General features: G+C 44.8%; 1 protein-coding gene across 1 annotated transcript; it reads left to right on the forward strand.

Moving 5' to 3' along the window:
- Nucleotides 1–7,355: 7,355 nt before the first annotated feature.
- On the forward strand, nucleotides 7,356–8,876 carry LOC146610144 (uncharacterized). Its single transcript, XM_085346710.1, has one exon. The coding sequence runs from the start codon at nucleotides 7,668–7,670 to the stop codon at nucleotides 8,871–8,873; it is 1,206 nt and encodes a 401-aa protein (XP_085202836.1). The 5' UTR covers nucleotides 7,356–7,667; the 3' UTR covers nucleotides 8,874–8,876.
- The last annotated feature ends 7,942 nt before the right edge of the window (nucleotides 8,877–16,818 follow it).

Here is a 16,818-nt window from a genome sequence, read left to right on the forward strand (position 1 = left end):
TGACACTGAAAGCAGGACACAACTCTACGTCTCAAATATTCTATTGTAACAGAGTCGTGTTTGGCTAGTGCAATTGTCTGCAGTTGCTCACGGGTCTAATTTGGCACAACATCCAGAAAACTTTCAATCTGTGAATAATGTCCTTGGATAAGAACCACTCTGAGATAATGAATAATACCCAGCAGAGGAGACAAAAAATAAATAAATTGAGAGCGCTCACTCTAGCCTCTGTCTGCATGCAATAACAGTAACCTGCGCTGTATACACTTCAACATGAAAAGTAAACAACATACTCATTTGGGAGGTTATATTTCAATGTCACTCACTGCAGCATCCCAGGTTGAATATTATTATGAAAAATAATAATGAAAACAGGGGTTAGGATGTCATTGAAAAGAAATAGGGCTACATTTAAAATGTACATACACCCTCACACACACACACACACACACACACACATGAATGGTCCTCGAAGGAAATATAACCATCTCCCTCTCCACTCGAAAAAAAAAATCTTGAATAAATTTCAAAGATGTGGGTGGAAGTCACCTTGAGCTTCGTGCATGTGTGTGTCTGTGTGCATGTGTGTGTGTGTGTGCACGCGTGTGTGGCACAGGATCAGGTGGAACCCTCAATGGAGCCCTGCGGAACACCTTTTCATGCTAAAAGAAGTAAAAGAAAAAGAAATATGTACATACACATCCTGTCCCGTGAGCTCTCTGGGTCTTTAACGAGGACCGTAAAAAATAACGAGCCATCTTAACCTTGAGTCCGACCCAGGAAGTGACAACTCAAAGTATGCCGCGCCTATCAAGGTGAGCTTTTATTTCTCACAACCCTCCCCTCTCCCCGTCCCTCCTGCTGTTTTTGCCGGAGAATGCTTCTGCCATTAACAAAGTAACTTTTAAAAAGTGTATAAGGGTCAGCTTCTCTTGTCTGAGCTCAGGATTTAACTGCAGTTTTGTTTTGTCTCTGCTCCTGGTTTCGATGGCAGCAGGAATGCAGAGATGTTACAATTAGCGTGCTACATGTAAAGCAAAACGCTGACCCCATGTCTGCTGCCGGTAGCACTATCATTAAGCCGAGAAGTTTGCGCAGCTTACTTCTCTCCTTTTTTTTTTTTCATCTACCCTTTCTGTCTCCACTTTCTCCTCTCTTGTCCACATCACTGTGTCCTTGTTTCCATTCCTCACAAGCTAATGATCAGTATCTCAGGGAGCACACGGCGAGTCTGCTCATCTCAGCGAGCTTTCGGTGCCTTCTCAACATGACCTGCCGCTCCAGAATCCTTTAAAGACACATCACGAGCAGCATAAACACAAAAATATAGCTCGAGTTCCTTGATTCTCTCAGAAATCTACATTTGGCATGTGCACTTGATATAGAATATTTTAGTATGAGCACTGGATTAATTATTAATAACAAAGAATTGATTACGGCTGCTGGCTCCCTGGAGTTAATCTCAGTGCTGATGTGATTAGAAATAAAAGCGGTTCCTGGGAGCTGACAAGCTGACAGATCCACGGCGAGCAGTGAAATTAAGTTTTAAGTGATGGGTAGTGAATAAATCCTTCATAAGACAACTTCAAAACAGTAAAAGCATGCATATGCACACGCAGACTTCTGTTTTGTAAATCAGCATTCTGAGCAGATTCTCAATAATTGATGTTTGTCACAGCCACGTGCCCGCCTCCTCCACCTCCCCCACCCCGACACACCAGACAAGCGTGGAGCAAAAACCCCGAATGAAAGCCAAAGCCCTCCATATCCCCTAGAGTCAGCAAACAGATGCATAGTCATTCTGCAGTGCACACGTGCAACATCTGCTCTTTTAAACACAAACACACATGCCGTCACGTCCGTCACGCACAAACGAGGAAGCGCACAGATGTATGAAGTCTCTTCACAAGTACTCTGGGCGCATGCAGAGACAGGTGTAGGGCCAACCCGTCATTTATCTGTTATATTTGCAATAAAGCTTTTATTCTACGTTTTTTGTGTGTTTCTTTGTTTGTTTGCTCAGCTGTTGAACACAGAATAACACAGGCCTACGTGGACGACTGTACAGATTATTATAGTGAAGCCCTTATGCTGCATATGAATCAAGAATTTATTGGATTTTGTATTTAAATAAGAGCCAATGAAAGCTTTAAAATTAGGTACAAGGTGGACTGGAAGTGGACTGTCATGGTCCCTGTAAATGGACATGTTGCAAGGTTGGGATTCTTGTTTAATTGTAATTGCCAGCACACAGAAATTAATAAATAGGTTGATTGCTTGGCAGGCCATCTGCCATCTTTCTTGGAGTGTGCGCTGCATCTGAATTAGACTGGTGTCTACACTTGGGGGGTCTGGTGAACTAAACAATGGGCTTTTATCTGTTTATTGCCTTTTTATTCATCATAATGATTTTATTGTATGCATATTGAGGTATTGTTTTTATTTACTAATTTGTTGATGTGCCGTAACTTGCTCTGTAGGCAAAAAACTAAGGATACAGAGAACTGATATGTTTCTAAAGTACAATACAAAGCAGGAGCTTCAATAACAAGGCCACAACAGTCACTGTGGGTTAAATTCCATAACTGGCTATTTATTAAAAAAAACCTCCACTGGTTTAAAGAGCAAGAAGACAGTCGAACCACAACGGCAGGAAGCCAACCACCCACTGCTGGGGCACTGTTAGTGCTGTACTACAACAAACAACAATGAAAACTACAACAGAGACACTGATAAAACAGTAAACACAAATCATATCACCAGCTAAACTCCCAGCAAACTGAGGAAACCTGTGACTGGAAGCCAGCTGCAACTCTAGAAACAGAGAAGAACGGGGTTAAAGTCCTAAACTAGACACATCTAAATTGGCTCTAGCTGTGCGTCTGAGTGTGAATGATTCTCTGTCTTTCTGTGTTAGCCCTGAGACAGACTGGTGACCTGTCCAGGGTGTACCCTGCGTCTGACAGCTGGGATAGACTCCAGCTGCCCCCGTGACCCTGAATTTGATAAGTAGTTAAGAAAATAGATGGATGGATGGGTAGACACAGTCAATGTGACTGTGTACAACAAAAAAAAGTCTGAAATACTAGCAGTTCGGGCTATGACAGCAAATGCACTCTTACAAATATGCTGTGAGGTAACATTATCTAATAAAAAATAAATATAATAATGCTCACACACAAATTTGTAAGTAAAAACAATATCTCAAGATGCTTGCACAACCCACAAAACACACATAACAATGACTGCAACATAATAAATGATAGTCTGCTATTCAGATTACCAGGAGCACAAGCCGACTAATCCACATGCAGAGCACATGGCCCACCCCAAAATAGATTATTGGCAGCGCTATCCACAACTTCCAGTAATCAACCTATTGATTAGTATTTATTCATTTTTGTATTAGTTGGCATTGCCCCCTGTTTGGTCCTCAGTGTTCCCAAGCTACACTACCATGTATTTGTAACATCTCCTTCACCCTTTTTTCATAGAAAATGTTTTGGCATTTCTCTGTAAACAAATATAATCATTGCAGTAATGGGGGAATTATTCTTTAGCAGCATGATCATGGCGCTGTAGCTAAGTCATCGACTCAACTGATTGATCGACTGCTTGATTGACTGATTTCAAACATGTAAATGAAAATAAAATAAAAATGCAGAAAGCGTGAACAAGAATAAAATAAAAACTGCTTGAATAATAGGATCAAGTATAAACTCTTTTGATAATAATCATTTTAAAATCTATCTCTATGCTATCTATGTTTAATGTGGATGTAACTGTATCAGGTACTACACTCAAAAAAAACTGACATTGCGATGCATCTGTATCCTTTAGATTACTGGTGAAGACTTGCCCAGACTCTTGATTGGCTTCTTAAAGAAGCTGAAGCTGAAGTAATTTGAGACTTACCAGAGAGTACCAGAGGCCCAAACTTGGCAGACTCAAACCTCAATCTTGCCCATGAGATGAGCCACAACCACTGCAGGATCACCTACATCAGGCGCAGATGAAGTCGTAAAAGGTCATCCATGAGTCCTCTAATTGCAGCGATCTAACTGGCTTGGACATCAGCAGTCTGCACGCCACCTCAGTTCACTTTATGATCAAGTTCGTGGTTAGTGCGAACAGGAGAACTGAACTTATACAGCCAGTTATGATGCTTTTCTTTATCCGGCGCCGCACTGATGTCGCTGTCCTTGAAAACACCCTCAGACAAAGGTTGTAGTCAGGGATGAGACTTTGGTTTTTCTTGGGAATATAATCACTGGACAGGGCTTGTTCCAACAACATGTGAGAATGAGCCATAGGCAGTGACAAGATTCAACAACGGCACTGCCAACCTCTCTGCCTCGGTGATGTGGGTCATCATGTATTTCAGGTCTCAACATCAGACAGCCTTTCCTGGGCCTCGACTTGTGCCTAGATAGTATGCTCTGCGACACATCACCCTTCTTCAGCCTTCAGTTATAATATACTGATTAGCATGAGGACATTTTCTTTTTACGTCAAAACATGGGAGATTAGGCCATCTAGGTACATGATAACAGGGTTCATGCTGATCGGCGTTGGCCTAGCCCTGCTTTATCGGAGAAATAAGAGAGCGGAACCGGCTGTTCAAACCCCCACATGGCTGCCCGCTGGATTCGAAGCGCGGGGACGAGGTGCGACCTCTCACAACGAACGTAATATGGTCAACACCTTGGAGACGCTTACTGCTGCTGTGAAGGCTCAAAACAACACCATTGAGCGTATGAGGGGAAACATCAGAGAAAGGCCTGCTCAAAATGACACCCTTGAGCGACAGTTGGAAAACATCGCGGAACGGATCACTGCAGTTGTGAAGTCTCAGAATCAAAAGACTGACAACACCTTGGAACTGAAGTTTGATACCATCATGGGGAGGCTCGCAGCTCTTCAACGCGAAGTTGAGGGACCTGTCTCAGAGTGCTAAAATTCGAGCTGCTCACAAAACAGAAATTAACAATATTCAACATTCGGACACCACGGCGCCAGCTGCAGGCCCAAGGCTGGAGCCCACCAAAACAACTCCCTGATAACGACTGTGTGATGACTATTCTTCCCGTCCCATGAAGGCCACCTGGGTTGGCTGGCAGACTGTTTACTTAGCCTGATAGAGCGAAGGACACTGTCTCCGCTGAACTCTGGACACGCACACACATACACTTACACTGATAAGCACACACTCATCCCCCCTCCCTTCCAAACGCCTTCGATGCTTGTTTCCTGAAGGGGCAGCACGGCGGGTCTGTGTGCCGCGCTGGAATGGTAGCGCTGTGCAGGGTGGCTGCTGTGTTCGCTTCGGATTACTCCTCAACCCCCACCCACCCGTGTGGCTTGTCATGTCTTCACAATGTTGTGCTGTGGACATTTATGTGCTTCTTGTGCAGAGGAGTTTTTTTGTTTCCTGTTCTCATGCTGTCCTACCATGGAAGCATAGCATGAGTAGGGGTCTCTTTTTTTCCTCTTGTACTTTCCCCAGTGTAGTGTACATTTCAATGTTTTTTTCTGATTCTACCAATCTCTGACCTGTATCCCCATGTAATGTTTGTGCTATATGTGTAAGGTCGGGGGGGGTCCTATTTCACTGCAGGGCAACCTGCATGTGACGAATAAAGCTTTGATTGATTGATTGATTGATTGATTGATTGATTGATGTTGCCTACTTCTGCTTCAAGATATTTTCAAATAAGATGCATGTAAAGGGAAACTGACCACAAAACAAATCTCTATGACCTACTCAACACTACAAACCAAAAGAAAACTACATTACAAAACTACACCAGCTACATTAAACTCAGATGGGAGAAAGAGGCCGGAATAAATATATCTGAAGAAGATTGGTCTAATATATGTAAAACCATAGCCACTACTTCAAGCTCCGATTCATGGAGAGAGTTCACTTTTTTATCACCCCTAAGATTAAAAAACTCAAAAAAAAATGTTGAACATGGTAAATGTTGGAGGAAATGGGGATGTACTTTAGTAGACCACTTCCATTTTTTGGGAATGTCCTAAAATCTTCCCCTATTGGACAGAAGTGGTTGAAAGAACTAAGCAGATAACTGGGTTACAGTCTTTTACTTAGGCAACATACCAGTCGGACTGAAGAAACAGGAGAGATACCTGGTACAGATATCACAGGCGGCCAGCAAAAAAGTTATAACACGCAAGTGGTTGAATGAGGAACCTCCAACTGTTTCGGACTGGACAGAAATAATATACGAAATTCACGTTATGGAACGACTAAGCTTCTCCTTAAAACTGTCCTCAGAAAAATGTGAACAATACTGGAAGAAATGGAAATGTTTTCTTACTGAGAAATTACTCTAGAGCCTTGTGGTATTCCTTTGTATTACCTCTGGTAATAATATGTATCTGAGTCATACATAATTTTCAACTTGTAACCTTGTGTATGTCAAACTTCTACCTAGATGGCCTAATCTCCCATCTTTCTTTTTTGTTTGGTTGGTCCTCCTTTTGTTGTGTTATGTTTAAATGTTATTGTCTATAAAAATAGAAAAAACACTCAATAAACACAAAGTTTAAAAAAAAGGGATATTTTCAAATAATCAAATGTGTATTTGAGGGCAGAAAACTGTCACTAAAAGACTAAAATATATAGAAATACATTTACATGTGTTTTAGTATACATGTGATTTTAACTATGGACTACAGATATGACTACAAACAACTTCATCCTCTGCTTAGAGATTTAGGATATTCAGATGTGTTTATATGTTCATACGGGTTACACACATATTTTAATAGATCGCCAGTGCAGTGCATTATGGGACTGTTGTATATATTGTAACAGTCGCTATCGTAATGCAGTGTATCACCACATGGCGGCGCCTCCTGTCTCACGACTGGTGTCACCCCCTTTTTGTTCTTCTTCGCACTCCTCCTGTAATGGATGCTCCCGTGTGTACGCGGACTAGTGTGCTCTTCAGTAATGTGTGGTAGAGGTAGCACTTATTTTTGATATTGTAAATAAATGAGTACTTTTTGGAAAGTCAGAAGCTGTTGCTCATTCGCTATCCACCTGCACACCTCCGCGGCTGGCTTCATCTCCACCGCACGTTACAACTGGCGCCCGAACTTTTTCCCCTTGGACTTCAGACGATTTTTGCATCCCGCCGAGGATTCTTCTCTTCTAGCACGTGAACTGTCTCGGAAATCCCCCAAGTTTTGCGGACGCTCGGACGTTTTCTCCAGCCATGGCCGCAGCCTCAGCTCAGGTGGGACCCGACTAATTTCTGGATACCGCGGTGTGCCGCTGCTCTGCTTGGGAGAAAGAAAAAGAGAGAAGCTGACTCCGCGACGCGAATGGACTCCGTGGATTTGTTATTTGGACGTGCTGTTGGTTTCGTCTTCTAAGGATTAATTCTTCTGTGGAGAGCCTGGACATGAACATTTCTGCTGGCTTTCCATTCCCCTTTCCCTCTGCTGAGACTGACTGTAGCACATGTAAGTGAGAACTTGGCCGACTACAACCGTTGGTGCTGGTCTTCGGCTCAGTATAACGAAACGATTTAAAATTAATCTTTGCATTTTTGTCTTTCTAGTCTGATCTGACTCTTTTACTACTATATCAATAACTACACTGTGCCCTGGAGCGGCTTAATTTTTTTGAAATCACAATGGCACACTGCCCAGACGACTCTGACTCAGACATGGAACTTACCTCGTTACCTATGTGCCAGATAGTTGAAAATGTGACTCCTAGCCTTAGCCAACAAGTGGTGGAGTTAAGAACTGAGGTGAATAAGCTTAGTGATTGTTTACGTGACTCACTGAACATACAGCAGAGTTTACTAAGGCAGTGGGACCAACTCACAATGGGGAGCTCTCCCCCTCCTGCAGTCCCACAGTCTCCTGTTTTCCCAATGGCCACATTGACACCTCATGTTCCTGCGAGAGACAAAACTGAACCCACCAACAGTACCAATCCGTTCCTGCCCAGCAACCCATTTCAACCTACAAATCCTTTTCTCCCATCTCACTCACTTGAGCTGAGCAGCACTTCCAGAGTGATTGCGGCAGCTTTACATCACGCAAAACTGGAGCCTCCTGTGTATGCTGGGGACGGCAAAGTGCAACCTGAGGACTGGTTAAATGCAGTTGGCACATACAAAGCCTCATTGAACCTAACCGATGGGCAATTGCTAAACGAACTGCCACACTTTCTTGCAAAAGAGCCCGGGAAATGGTTCAAGGCATTGAGCTCCCACATCACATCATGGGCTCAATTCTGTCAACTGTTTAAGACAGTTTTTCTGCCCTCCGACAACCAAGAACGCATCCTGAGAGGAATTTTAGATCGTGTTCAGGCTCAGGACGAACCACTCCCAACCTTTGTTGCCCACATGTTGAGTGAGTTTGACAAACTGAAGAGTCCTCCACCTGAAAAAGACAGAATCGACCTAATTAGTAAACATGCTCTTGAAAAATACAGAGTTGCCCTGTATGGCGCTAATGTCACTTCTGTAATGGACCTGCTGCTACGTGCTCATGAGCTTCACTCAGTGCTTGGACCACAAAGACCACAGCCTGCTTTATGTAGCAAAGACAACTATAAGCCTGAACCTTACTGCTTCAAATGCTCTCAGCCAGGGTTCACCACACGCACCTGCCCAAACTGTAACACCCAACCTCATTTGCCACAACGAGCCTCGAACACCGCTAGGCATGGCCCAGTCCAGCCATTGCCGGCACCTGGCCCCTCTGACCCTGGCCATGAAAAGGTGGAATTAAGCAGCACCACATCCCAGCCACAATACAGGCAGTCGGGAAACTACAGGGGGGGGAGGACATTTCACAGAGGCCAACCTTCCCCCAGTTACTAACGGAGCCTCACACGCCCGATTCACTACAGGGTGGACACAGTCTTGGACACTTGGAAGACAATTTTTCACAAGTCCACTGGAATACCCCACTAAGAACGAAAGTGAACTTCAATGCTTCATCTGTGGATGCTACCCTCGACACGGGTGCTTCCCTCTCGGCTGTACGAACAGATCTCATTCAAGTAAATGACTCTCACCCTAGAAACACAAGTGAGTGGAATGGTCCTGCAGTTAACCTTGCCAATAATGCTCCCTGTATCCCTGACGGTGTTATTTGGCTCAATATTGGATTCATGAACAAGAACTTTTACCAGCGTTTTGCAATAATACCAGATTTGTCCTCTCCTTTCATTCTGGGAATGGATTTTATGGCAAGAGCTTCTGTTTCTATTCACATTCCCACTAGAACCGTCTACATTGAGGACATCCCCTGCCCACTCGCAGACGATGAAGAGGACCTTCAAAATGATTACTCACATTCACCTGGAACACTGATGTCTTTGGACTTGGTTCGCTCAGACTTAACAGCCAAACTGTCTGAAGCAAGTCTCTCAGAGAACAACAAGGATGCTTTACTCAATCTGCTCAGCAAGTTTAGCTCCTTGTTTGATGGTCAACTTGGTCGAACGGCTCTCACTGAGCACGCCATAGAGACTGGCAATGCAACACCTGTCAATCTCCCACCCTATCGCACGTCACCTGCTAAGAAACGTGTGATTGAAGAACAAGTACAACAAATGTTGAAGGACAACATCATTGAACCTTCCACAAGCCCTTGGGCAGCTCCTGTAGTCATTGTAAATAGAGCGGCCACGGAACCAAGGTTTTGTGTGGACTTTCGAGGGCTCAACCAAGTTACCCGAAAAGACTCTTATCCCCTGCCTCGTGTAGATGAGTCTTTGGACTTTCTGGCAAGAGGAAAGTTTGTCTCGACATTGGACTTAGCGCGAGGCTATTGGCAGGTTGCTGTAGCAGAGGACTCGAAGCCTAAAACTGCCTTCATCTCTCACTGCGGTCTCTTCCAGTTTCGGGTGCTGCCCTTTGGGCTCTGCAACGCACCTGCAACTTTTCAGAGACTCATGAACTCTGTGCTTGCTGGCCTCATTTACAAAACGTGCGCAGTCTACCTGGATGACATTGTTATCGCCTCACCTACCTTTGAACAGCACTTAGTGGATCTTGAGGAGGTGCTGGGCAGACTCCAGGCTGCTGGCTTGTCATTGAAGCTCAAAAAGTGCCAATTCTGCCTCGATGAATTCACCTTTCTCGGGTACCGCATCACATCATCAGGTGTTAAGCCCGATCCAGACAAAGTAAAGGCGGTTAAGGAGTTTGATACCCCAACCTCAGTGAAACACGTCCGTCAGTTCCTTGGCTTGACTGGCTATTATCGACGCTTCATTCAGAATTATGCCCGCCATGCCGAACCTCTTCACGCCATCACCAGAAAGGACAATGCTTTCCACTGGGACGACAGCTGTCGAAGGGCCATGGACACTTTGAAGGATCATGTCACATCAGCCCCGATCCTGTCATTTCCAGACTTCAACCGTCCCTTTTCCATTCACGCCGATGCATGTGACATTGGTCTTGGGGCAGTGTTGATGCAAAAGGATGACAAGGGTCGTGAGTACGTTGTGGCTTTTGCTAGTCGCTCCCTTCACAAAGCTGAACTCCCCTACTGCACTTCAGAGAAGGAGTGCCTCGCTGTGATATGGGCTCTGGAACACTTCCGCCCGTATGTTGAAGGTGTTCATGTTACTATCTTCACTGACCACAACAGTCTCAGGTGGCTCATGTCTCGTCAAAACCCAACGGGCCGACTCGCCCGCTGGTCACTTCGTTTGCAGGACTTTGATTTCACAATAGTGCACAAACCTGGTGCACAAAACAAAGTTCCCGACGCACTGTCACGCAACCCTTTGCCTCTGACCTGTGACAGGCCGACTGATCTTTTACCAGATCATGCTGTTATGGGCAGCCTGGACATTCGTACTCTGCCCCCCGTCATTCTGGCTGACCGTTCACAATTGAGACAGCTGCAGTTGGACGATCACGTCACAGGTCCACTCCTCAGAGACATTGAAGCAGACTCTCTGAACAGCTCGGACAATGCCACCTTGTTACAGTATGTTGTGTATGACTCTCTTTTGTATCACAGGGAACCCAAGTCCACATGTGCTTTGCACCCTTTGAAAGAGCTGAAACTGTTTGCCCCTACTTCCATGAGAGGCACCTTGCTGGACTATTACCATGACCACCCCACAGCAGGTCACTTGGGTGTTTCTAAGACATTGGCTAGACTGCGTTTTAGGTTTTTCTGGCCCAAAATGGCAGCTGATGTGAAACGCTATGTGATTTCATGCTCAGTGTGCCAACTCACCAAGCCAAGTCAGAAAAAAGCAGCCGGTCTTATGGTTCCCATTGTCCCCCAGAAACCCTGGGAGTATGTGGGTGTGGATTTTGTTGGGCCACTTCCCCGCACCCCCACTGGTAATGCTTATTTGATCGTGTTTGTTGACTATTTGACTAAATGGGTTGAAGCCAGTGCTGTCAAAGAAGCTACATCTCAGGTAGCAGCTGGTAAATTCGTCACTGACATTTTTGCTAGACATGGTACACCCACTTACCTGATTTCTGACAGAGGGTCTCCTTTTGTGAGTGAGCTTTTTGAACATGTTGTTTCTGCATTAGGCTCGGTGCACAGACTCACTACGGCATATCACCCTCAGACAAATGCTACTGAACGCGTCAACCGGACTCTGAAAACTGCAATCCGCGCTTATGTAGGTGATAAGCACACATCATGGGACAAGTTTCTCCCTCAGATTTGCTTTGCTCTGCGCACCGCCCCTCATGGCAGTACAGGTTTGACTCCTGCCATGATGCTTTATGGTCGTGAGTTAGACACCCCGCTTGACCTTATCACTCAGCCTTCTACAGCAGGTGTTGATGAACCGGGTGTGCCTTACCCTGAGACTCTGAGAGCCTCCCTGCAGGAAGCTCACGACCACGCCAAAGCAGCTTTGGACTATAGCCATGACAGACAAAAACATTACTATGACTTGAGACATCGACATGCCACGTTTCGTGTTGGTGACCTTGTGAGAGTTAAGACACACCCCAGGTCAGATGCTCAGTCTAACTTTACTGCTAAACTTGCACCACTGTTTCAGGGACCATTGTGTGTATCTCAGAGACTCAGTGATGTTAATTACAGGCTCACTTGGGTGGACTCCGGTGTGGATGCAGGTGTTTATCATGTTGTGAACATGCAACCGTTCCATACCTGGGACTCTCTCACTTCCAAAGAACATTCTGTTTCATCGCCTGCCGAGAGAGAGACCGCAGAGGGTCTGAACTCTGACTCTCAGGCCCACCCTGGCCCCCCTGCAGACACTGACATTGGCTCTGAGCCATTCCCCTTTGATTTACCGGACATTGACTCTTCTTCTGGTGTGGGCGCTGTTCCAGAGAGTGTTTCACCCAGATCTGTCCAGCACCCAGCTGCTGGTGGACATTACAATCTCAGGCTCAGACGTTGCCCCAGAGTTACGTCTGGCTGGAGCAACAAAAGATGGACTAATGATTTTCACACAACCAGGCTTGATCTGAAGTGAAATGTTCTGGTTAAACCTGTTTGATGCTGTCTTGTTGCATTGCTACTTTGAGTCATGATATGTAGATGTTTCTGTTTGCTCTACTTAATCCAGTTTTATGGCTCTTTAGTGCGTTAAGGTTCATTCTTGGCATTTACTTTAAAAACAAAAAAAAGGAAAAAGTGAAAAAACTAAGAAGACTGATTTTCCACTGTACATATTCATCTTATTTTCACCAATTTCATTTTTAAATGGTCTTTTGCCCTGTGTGTGTGCACCAATCTTAGCTTTAACCTCTATGTATAGGGTACTGTTAGGTGTGGTGTGTGTTTTTTCAGCTGTGTACGGCTGAGGACAGCCTTTTTCTCACCAGGGGGGACTATGTAACAGTCGCTATCGTAATGCAGTGTATCACCACATGGCGGCGCCTCCTGTCTCACGACTGGTGTCACCCCCTTTTTGTTCTTCTTCGCACTCCTCCTGTAATGGATGCTCCCGTGTGTACGCGGACTAGTGTGCTCTTCAGTAATGTGTGGTAGAGGTAGCACTTATTTTTGATATTGTAAATAAATGAGTACTTTTTGGAAAGTCAGAAGCTGTTGCTCATTCGCTATCCACCTGCACACCTCCGCGGCTGGCTTCATCTCCACCGCACGTTACAATATGGAATAGAGGGTGATAGATGTTGCTTTCGGGTTGGAAGGTTAATTTGCGGACATTTGAAACTGTTGGGAAATGACACAATCACACATATGACCGGAATGGAAGCAGCAACATGGAGATGAGTTCACAGAGCAGACAACACATGGTTTCGGTAGAAAATGGAGGAAGAAGAAACAACACCTTCAACATTTTGGAAAATATCTGTGCGATCACAGTATTATCATACGGGCAAGCTCTAATTATGTCATGTTGCTATGTTACACACCTCAGATGGGACAGTTATCTTGGCTATAGCTACACGACAGCAGAGCTAGAACCAAAGAAAATCTTTGTGCTTTAGTTTTTTAGAAAACAGCTTTTTACAGGCAACAGCGTGACTGGGAATCAGCATTACACCTCGGACACACAGACGTAATTGTGGCTACTTCTACCAGTGCAACCAGTATCAACGGAGAACACTACACACACTACAGAACCTGCTAATAACGCTCCCTCACTGTTTAGCTTCTCTGATGGGGTTTTTCTGTTTGTTAGTGTGTTTTACCTGTTGGTGTCTTTGTTTTGGTTTTACATGAACCACAACATGGTGACAACAACCCAGAATGCATACTTTTAAATTTACCTGAGGAACTACTATTCACTGTAAGGTGCACTATATAAAGTATTAACACATTCATACAAATCATCAAATTCAGGTGTTCCAGTCACTTCCATACACCAGACTGTGTGCACCATGTCTGATCTCACAAATGTGCTTCTGGGAGTATGGCCAAAAATTCCCAGAAACACACTCCTGAATCTTGTGGAAAGTCTTCCTAGAACATTTGAAGCTTTTATAGCTGCAAAGGGTGGGCGACATCGTATTTAACCCTGCAGATTAAGAATGGGATGTCACTCAAGATCATACGTGTGTGAATGCAGACACACAAATACTTTTGGCAATAATTAAGCTGCGTACATACACGAAGCAGTCGTATATTGTTTGTCACTTTGAAGCTGACAGCAGTCGAGTGTGGAGGGTCGAGTGTGAAATTTATGTTTTTTTATTGTTTTTTTGTCGTTTTTATTGTTAACTCGTTTTCCCTGGGTCTTTTTCCGTTTGTTATGAATATATTTTCTCTTTTTTGGTACCGATACTGGTTTTATTTTGTTGTATTTATCTGCAACACCTTAAAGGACGGTCTGTGAAAAACTTGTCGGACATAAACTGGTCTGTGGCGCGAAAAAGGTTGGGGACCGCTGGCCCAGGTGACCCTTTAATGTATTTACTAACAGATCATATCAGTCAACAGTATTGTTCACTCTTATTCAGTGGCTTGCCTGGAAGTTGGGAAAATTTTCTTTCACCCGTAGTCGCTCGAAGTCATGGAAAGTCAATCACTTCCTGTTGTCATGACTCGCTGTGTGGCAGGCAGGCAAGCAGGAGTGGTGGATCCAAAATGCAGGACTCAGACACAGAAGTACAACTTAAAGCACAGCTTTATTGCTGGGAAAAACCTCTTACTAAACTAAACTCACCAAAAGACAAACAAAAACGCTGGTGGACTAAAACTCTGTAGCAGAAATAGGGAGCTGGAGACAAAACACTGGAAATACGGAGGTAAAACACACAGCTTGTTGAGGGTACGATGCAACACTGACTCAGAGAAACACAGGGTTTAACTACACTGGGAAGTAACGAGGGGAATGAGACACAGAAGGAGAGCACAGCTGGGGGAAATCAGAACTGACAAGACAAGCAAAGCAGGACGCATTCACATAAGACACGGACCATCAAAGTAAAACAGGAAGTATCACACAGAGACGCAAACTTGACACAGTGGAGACAGCAACTAAGAAACACAGAGACATCACCAGTAAGGCAGAGGACTCGATGAACCAAAAGACACAGAGGGAAACTCAAACATGCAGACACAGACTTACACAGAACAGAGGGGACACAGAGAGACATGAAGGGCAAGGGATCAAAACTAGAAACCATAGAATAAATCACACACAAGTACAACAATACAAAAATCACAAAGAACTAAAAACGCTGGGTCAGGAGACCCAGGACCCTGACATCTGTGGTCTCTGTTAATGAATACACAGCTAAGCAAACACAACAATCCCCAAGGAAAGGTGCATCAAATTCTTCCTGCAAACAATCAAGGTGTAGGGTTACAGTCTCGCCCTGCACCTGCATGCACACTGCCAGAAAACAAGCTCAACCTCAACCTTTCATCAGCCTAAAGGACAAACTGGATTCATTTATCCTCCTACGTCAAGTCTCGCAGGCTTTACTTGAAGTTAGATTTGAATCATACACTCTACTTTTACAGTAATGTGCCGATATCGTTACTGGCTTCTGACCTCATGAAAATTTAATCTGTTGACCTTTCATATAAAGCAACACTCCACTTAGTAATATGCGAACTTTCTCTGAACTGACAGCAGCTTGAGGACACTTGACCTGACCTCTTGTTCGAGAACAAAATGCACTTTTTGTTCCCAGTCCAGAATCGGCACATCAGTATGTTCATACTCGTGATTGCGTTAGCAGGCTACATTTATCTTCTCTACTTTGAATATTTTTCTCAGCAGCAGTTTTAACTTTGCGTTTGGACATAAGTGGAGCTGACTGGGAGGCTGACACGGAGAAACAGAGGAAGCCGGAGACACATGCTGACACGGAGAAGCACCAGAGCGCTGAACCCGATAAGGCAGCCATTTTGGAGCACATCCAAAGCTCTGAGTTTCCTCTTTTATATGCAGATAAAAATCTTAAAAGGCACCTGTCTCCTTTTCCTCGTGCAGGCAATAAAAATATAATCTCCCACCAGCCCTGTTGAAACTCCCTCTCATCAGACAGCGTCCATCACATCTATGGCTGCTGTAACGTCAAACAAATATTCTCAGAAGGGTGTTAAACGGCTGCCTGAGAGGAAGCTCAGAGTCATCTCCTCCAAGGGCTTTCTATTGTGCGCCAGGCAAGAAGTGGGTTATGGCTCGGGGATTTAGCATCTCTCATTTTCCCGAGCAAAGACGCCATTCTTGGTTGCTGGGCCAGAATCTTCCCTGCAGTGGTGAGGGATAAGCTGCTGGTGAAGCCTGGTAATAGGCTTTTCGCAGCACAATGTTAACAGCACTGAGGGCGTGTGAGGAGCTGGGTGGGTGCTGTTTGCCCCCGCCTCTAACACACGCCAAGGACGTGCATTCATTTGGTGCACGCGGATGTTTTCCGAAGGAATAATCTCCGGGTAATTAACATGCCTGCACTTTGCTATTTTAGCTTTGATTAAGGGCATCAGCCTCTCTAGCTACCAGAGGGATCTTTCTTTTATGATTTAAGTTTGAATGATGTCAGCATGTCGCTTTTCCATCCATCTCCTCCTGACTCTTTCATTCCCAAGCTTCTTGCCGACTTCTCTCACTGCCTGAAACCCTTTCCTGTTTGTGTAATCGCTTCTCTTCCACCTCTGGCCAGTCGTCATCAGTCCCCCGTCCCTGTCTCCACCCACCCCGCCTGCCGCCTCATCCCTCAGCGCTATCCCACCCCAACTTTCTCTTCCTTTGATTGCACTGCAAAATCTACATGAAAAACCCTGCAATCTTCCTTTTGACAGCCTATCATCAACTCTCCACCTTAATTTTTTTCCTTGTACCTTTATGAAATACGCCCTCCCACCCCACACTCCCCCGTG

Source organism: Diplotaxodon limnothrissa, linkage group LG22, assembly GCF_057381915.1.
Source record: "Diplotaxodon limnothrissa isolate DT_005_m linkage group LG22, D_limnothrissa_male_GT1.1, whole genome shotgun sequence".
NCBI classification, from domain to species: Eukaryota; Metazoa; Chordata; class Actinopteri; order Cichliformes; family Cichlidae; genus Diplotaxodon; species Diplotaxodon limnothrissa.

Coding starts and splice junctions, on each gene's coding strand:
- LOC146610144 (XM_085346710.1), top strand. CDS start 7,668: ATGGCACACTGCCCAGACGACTCTGACTCAGACATGGAACTTACCTCG.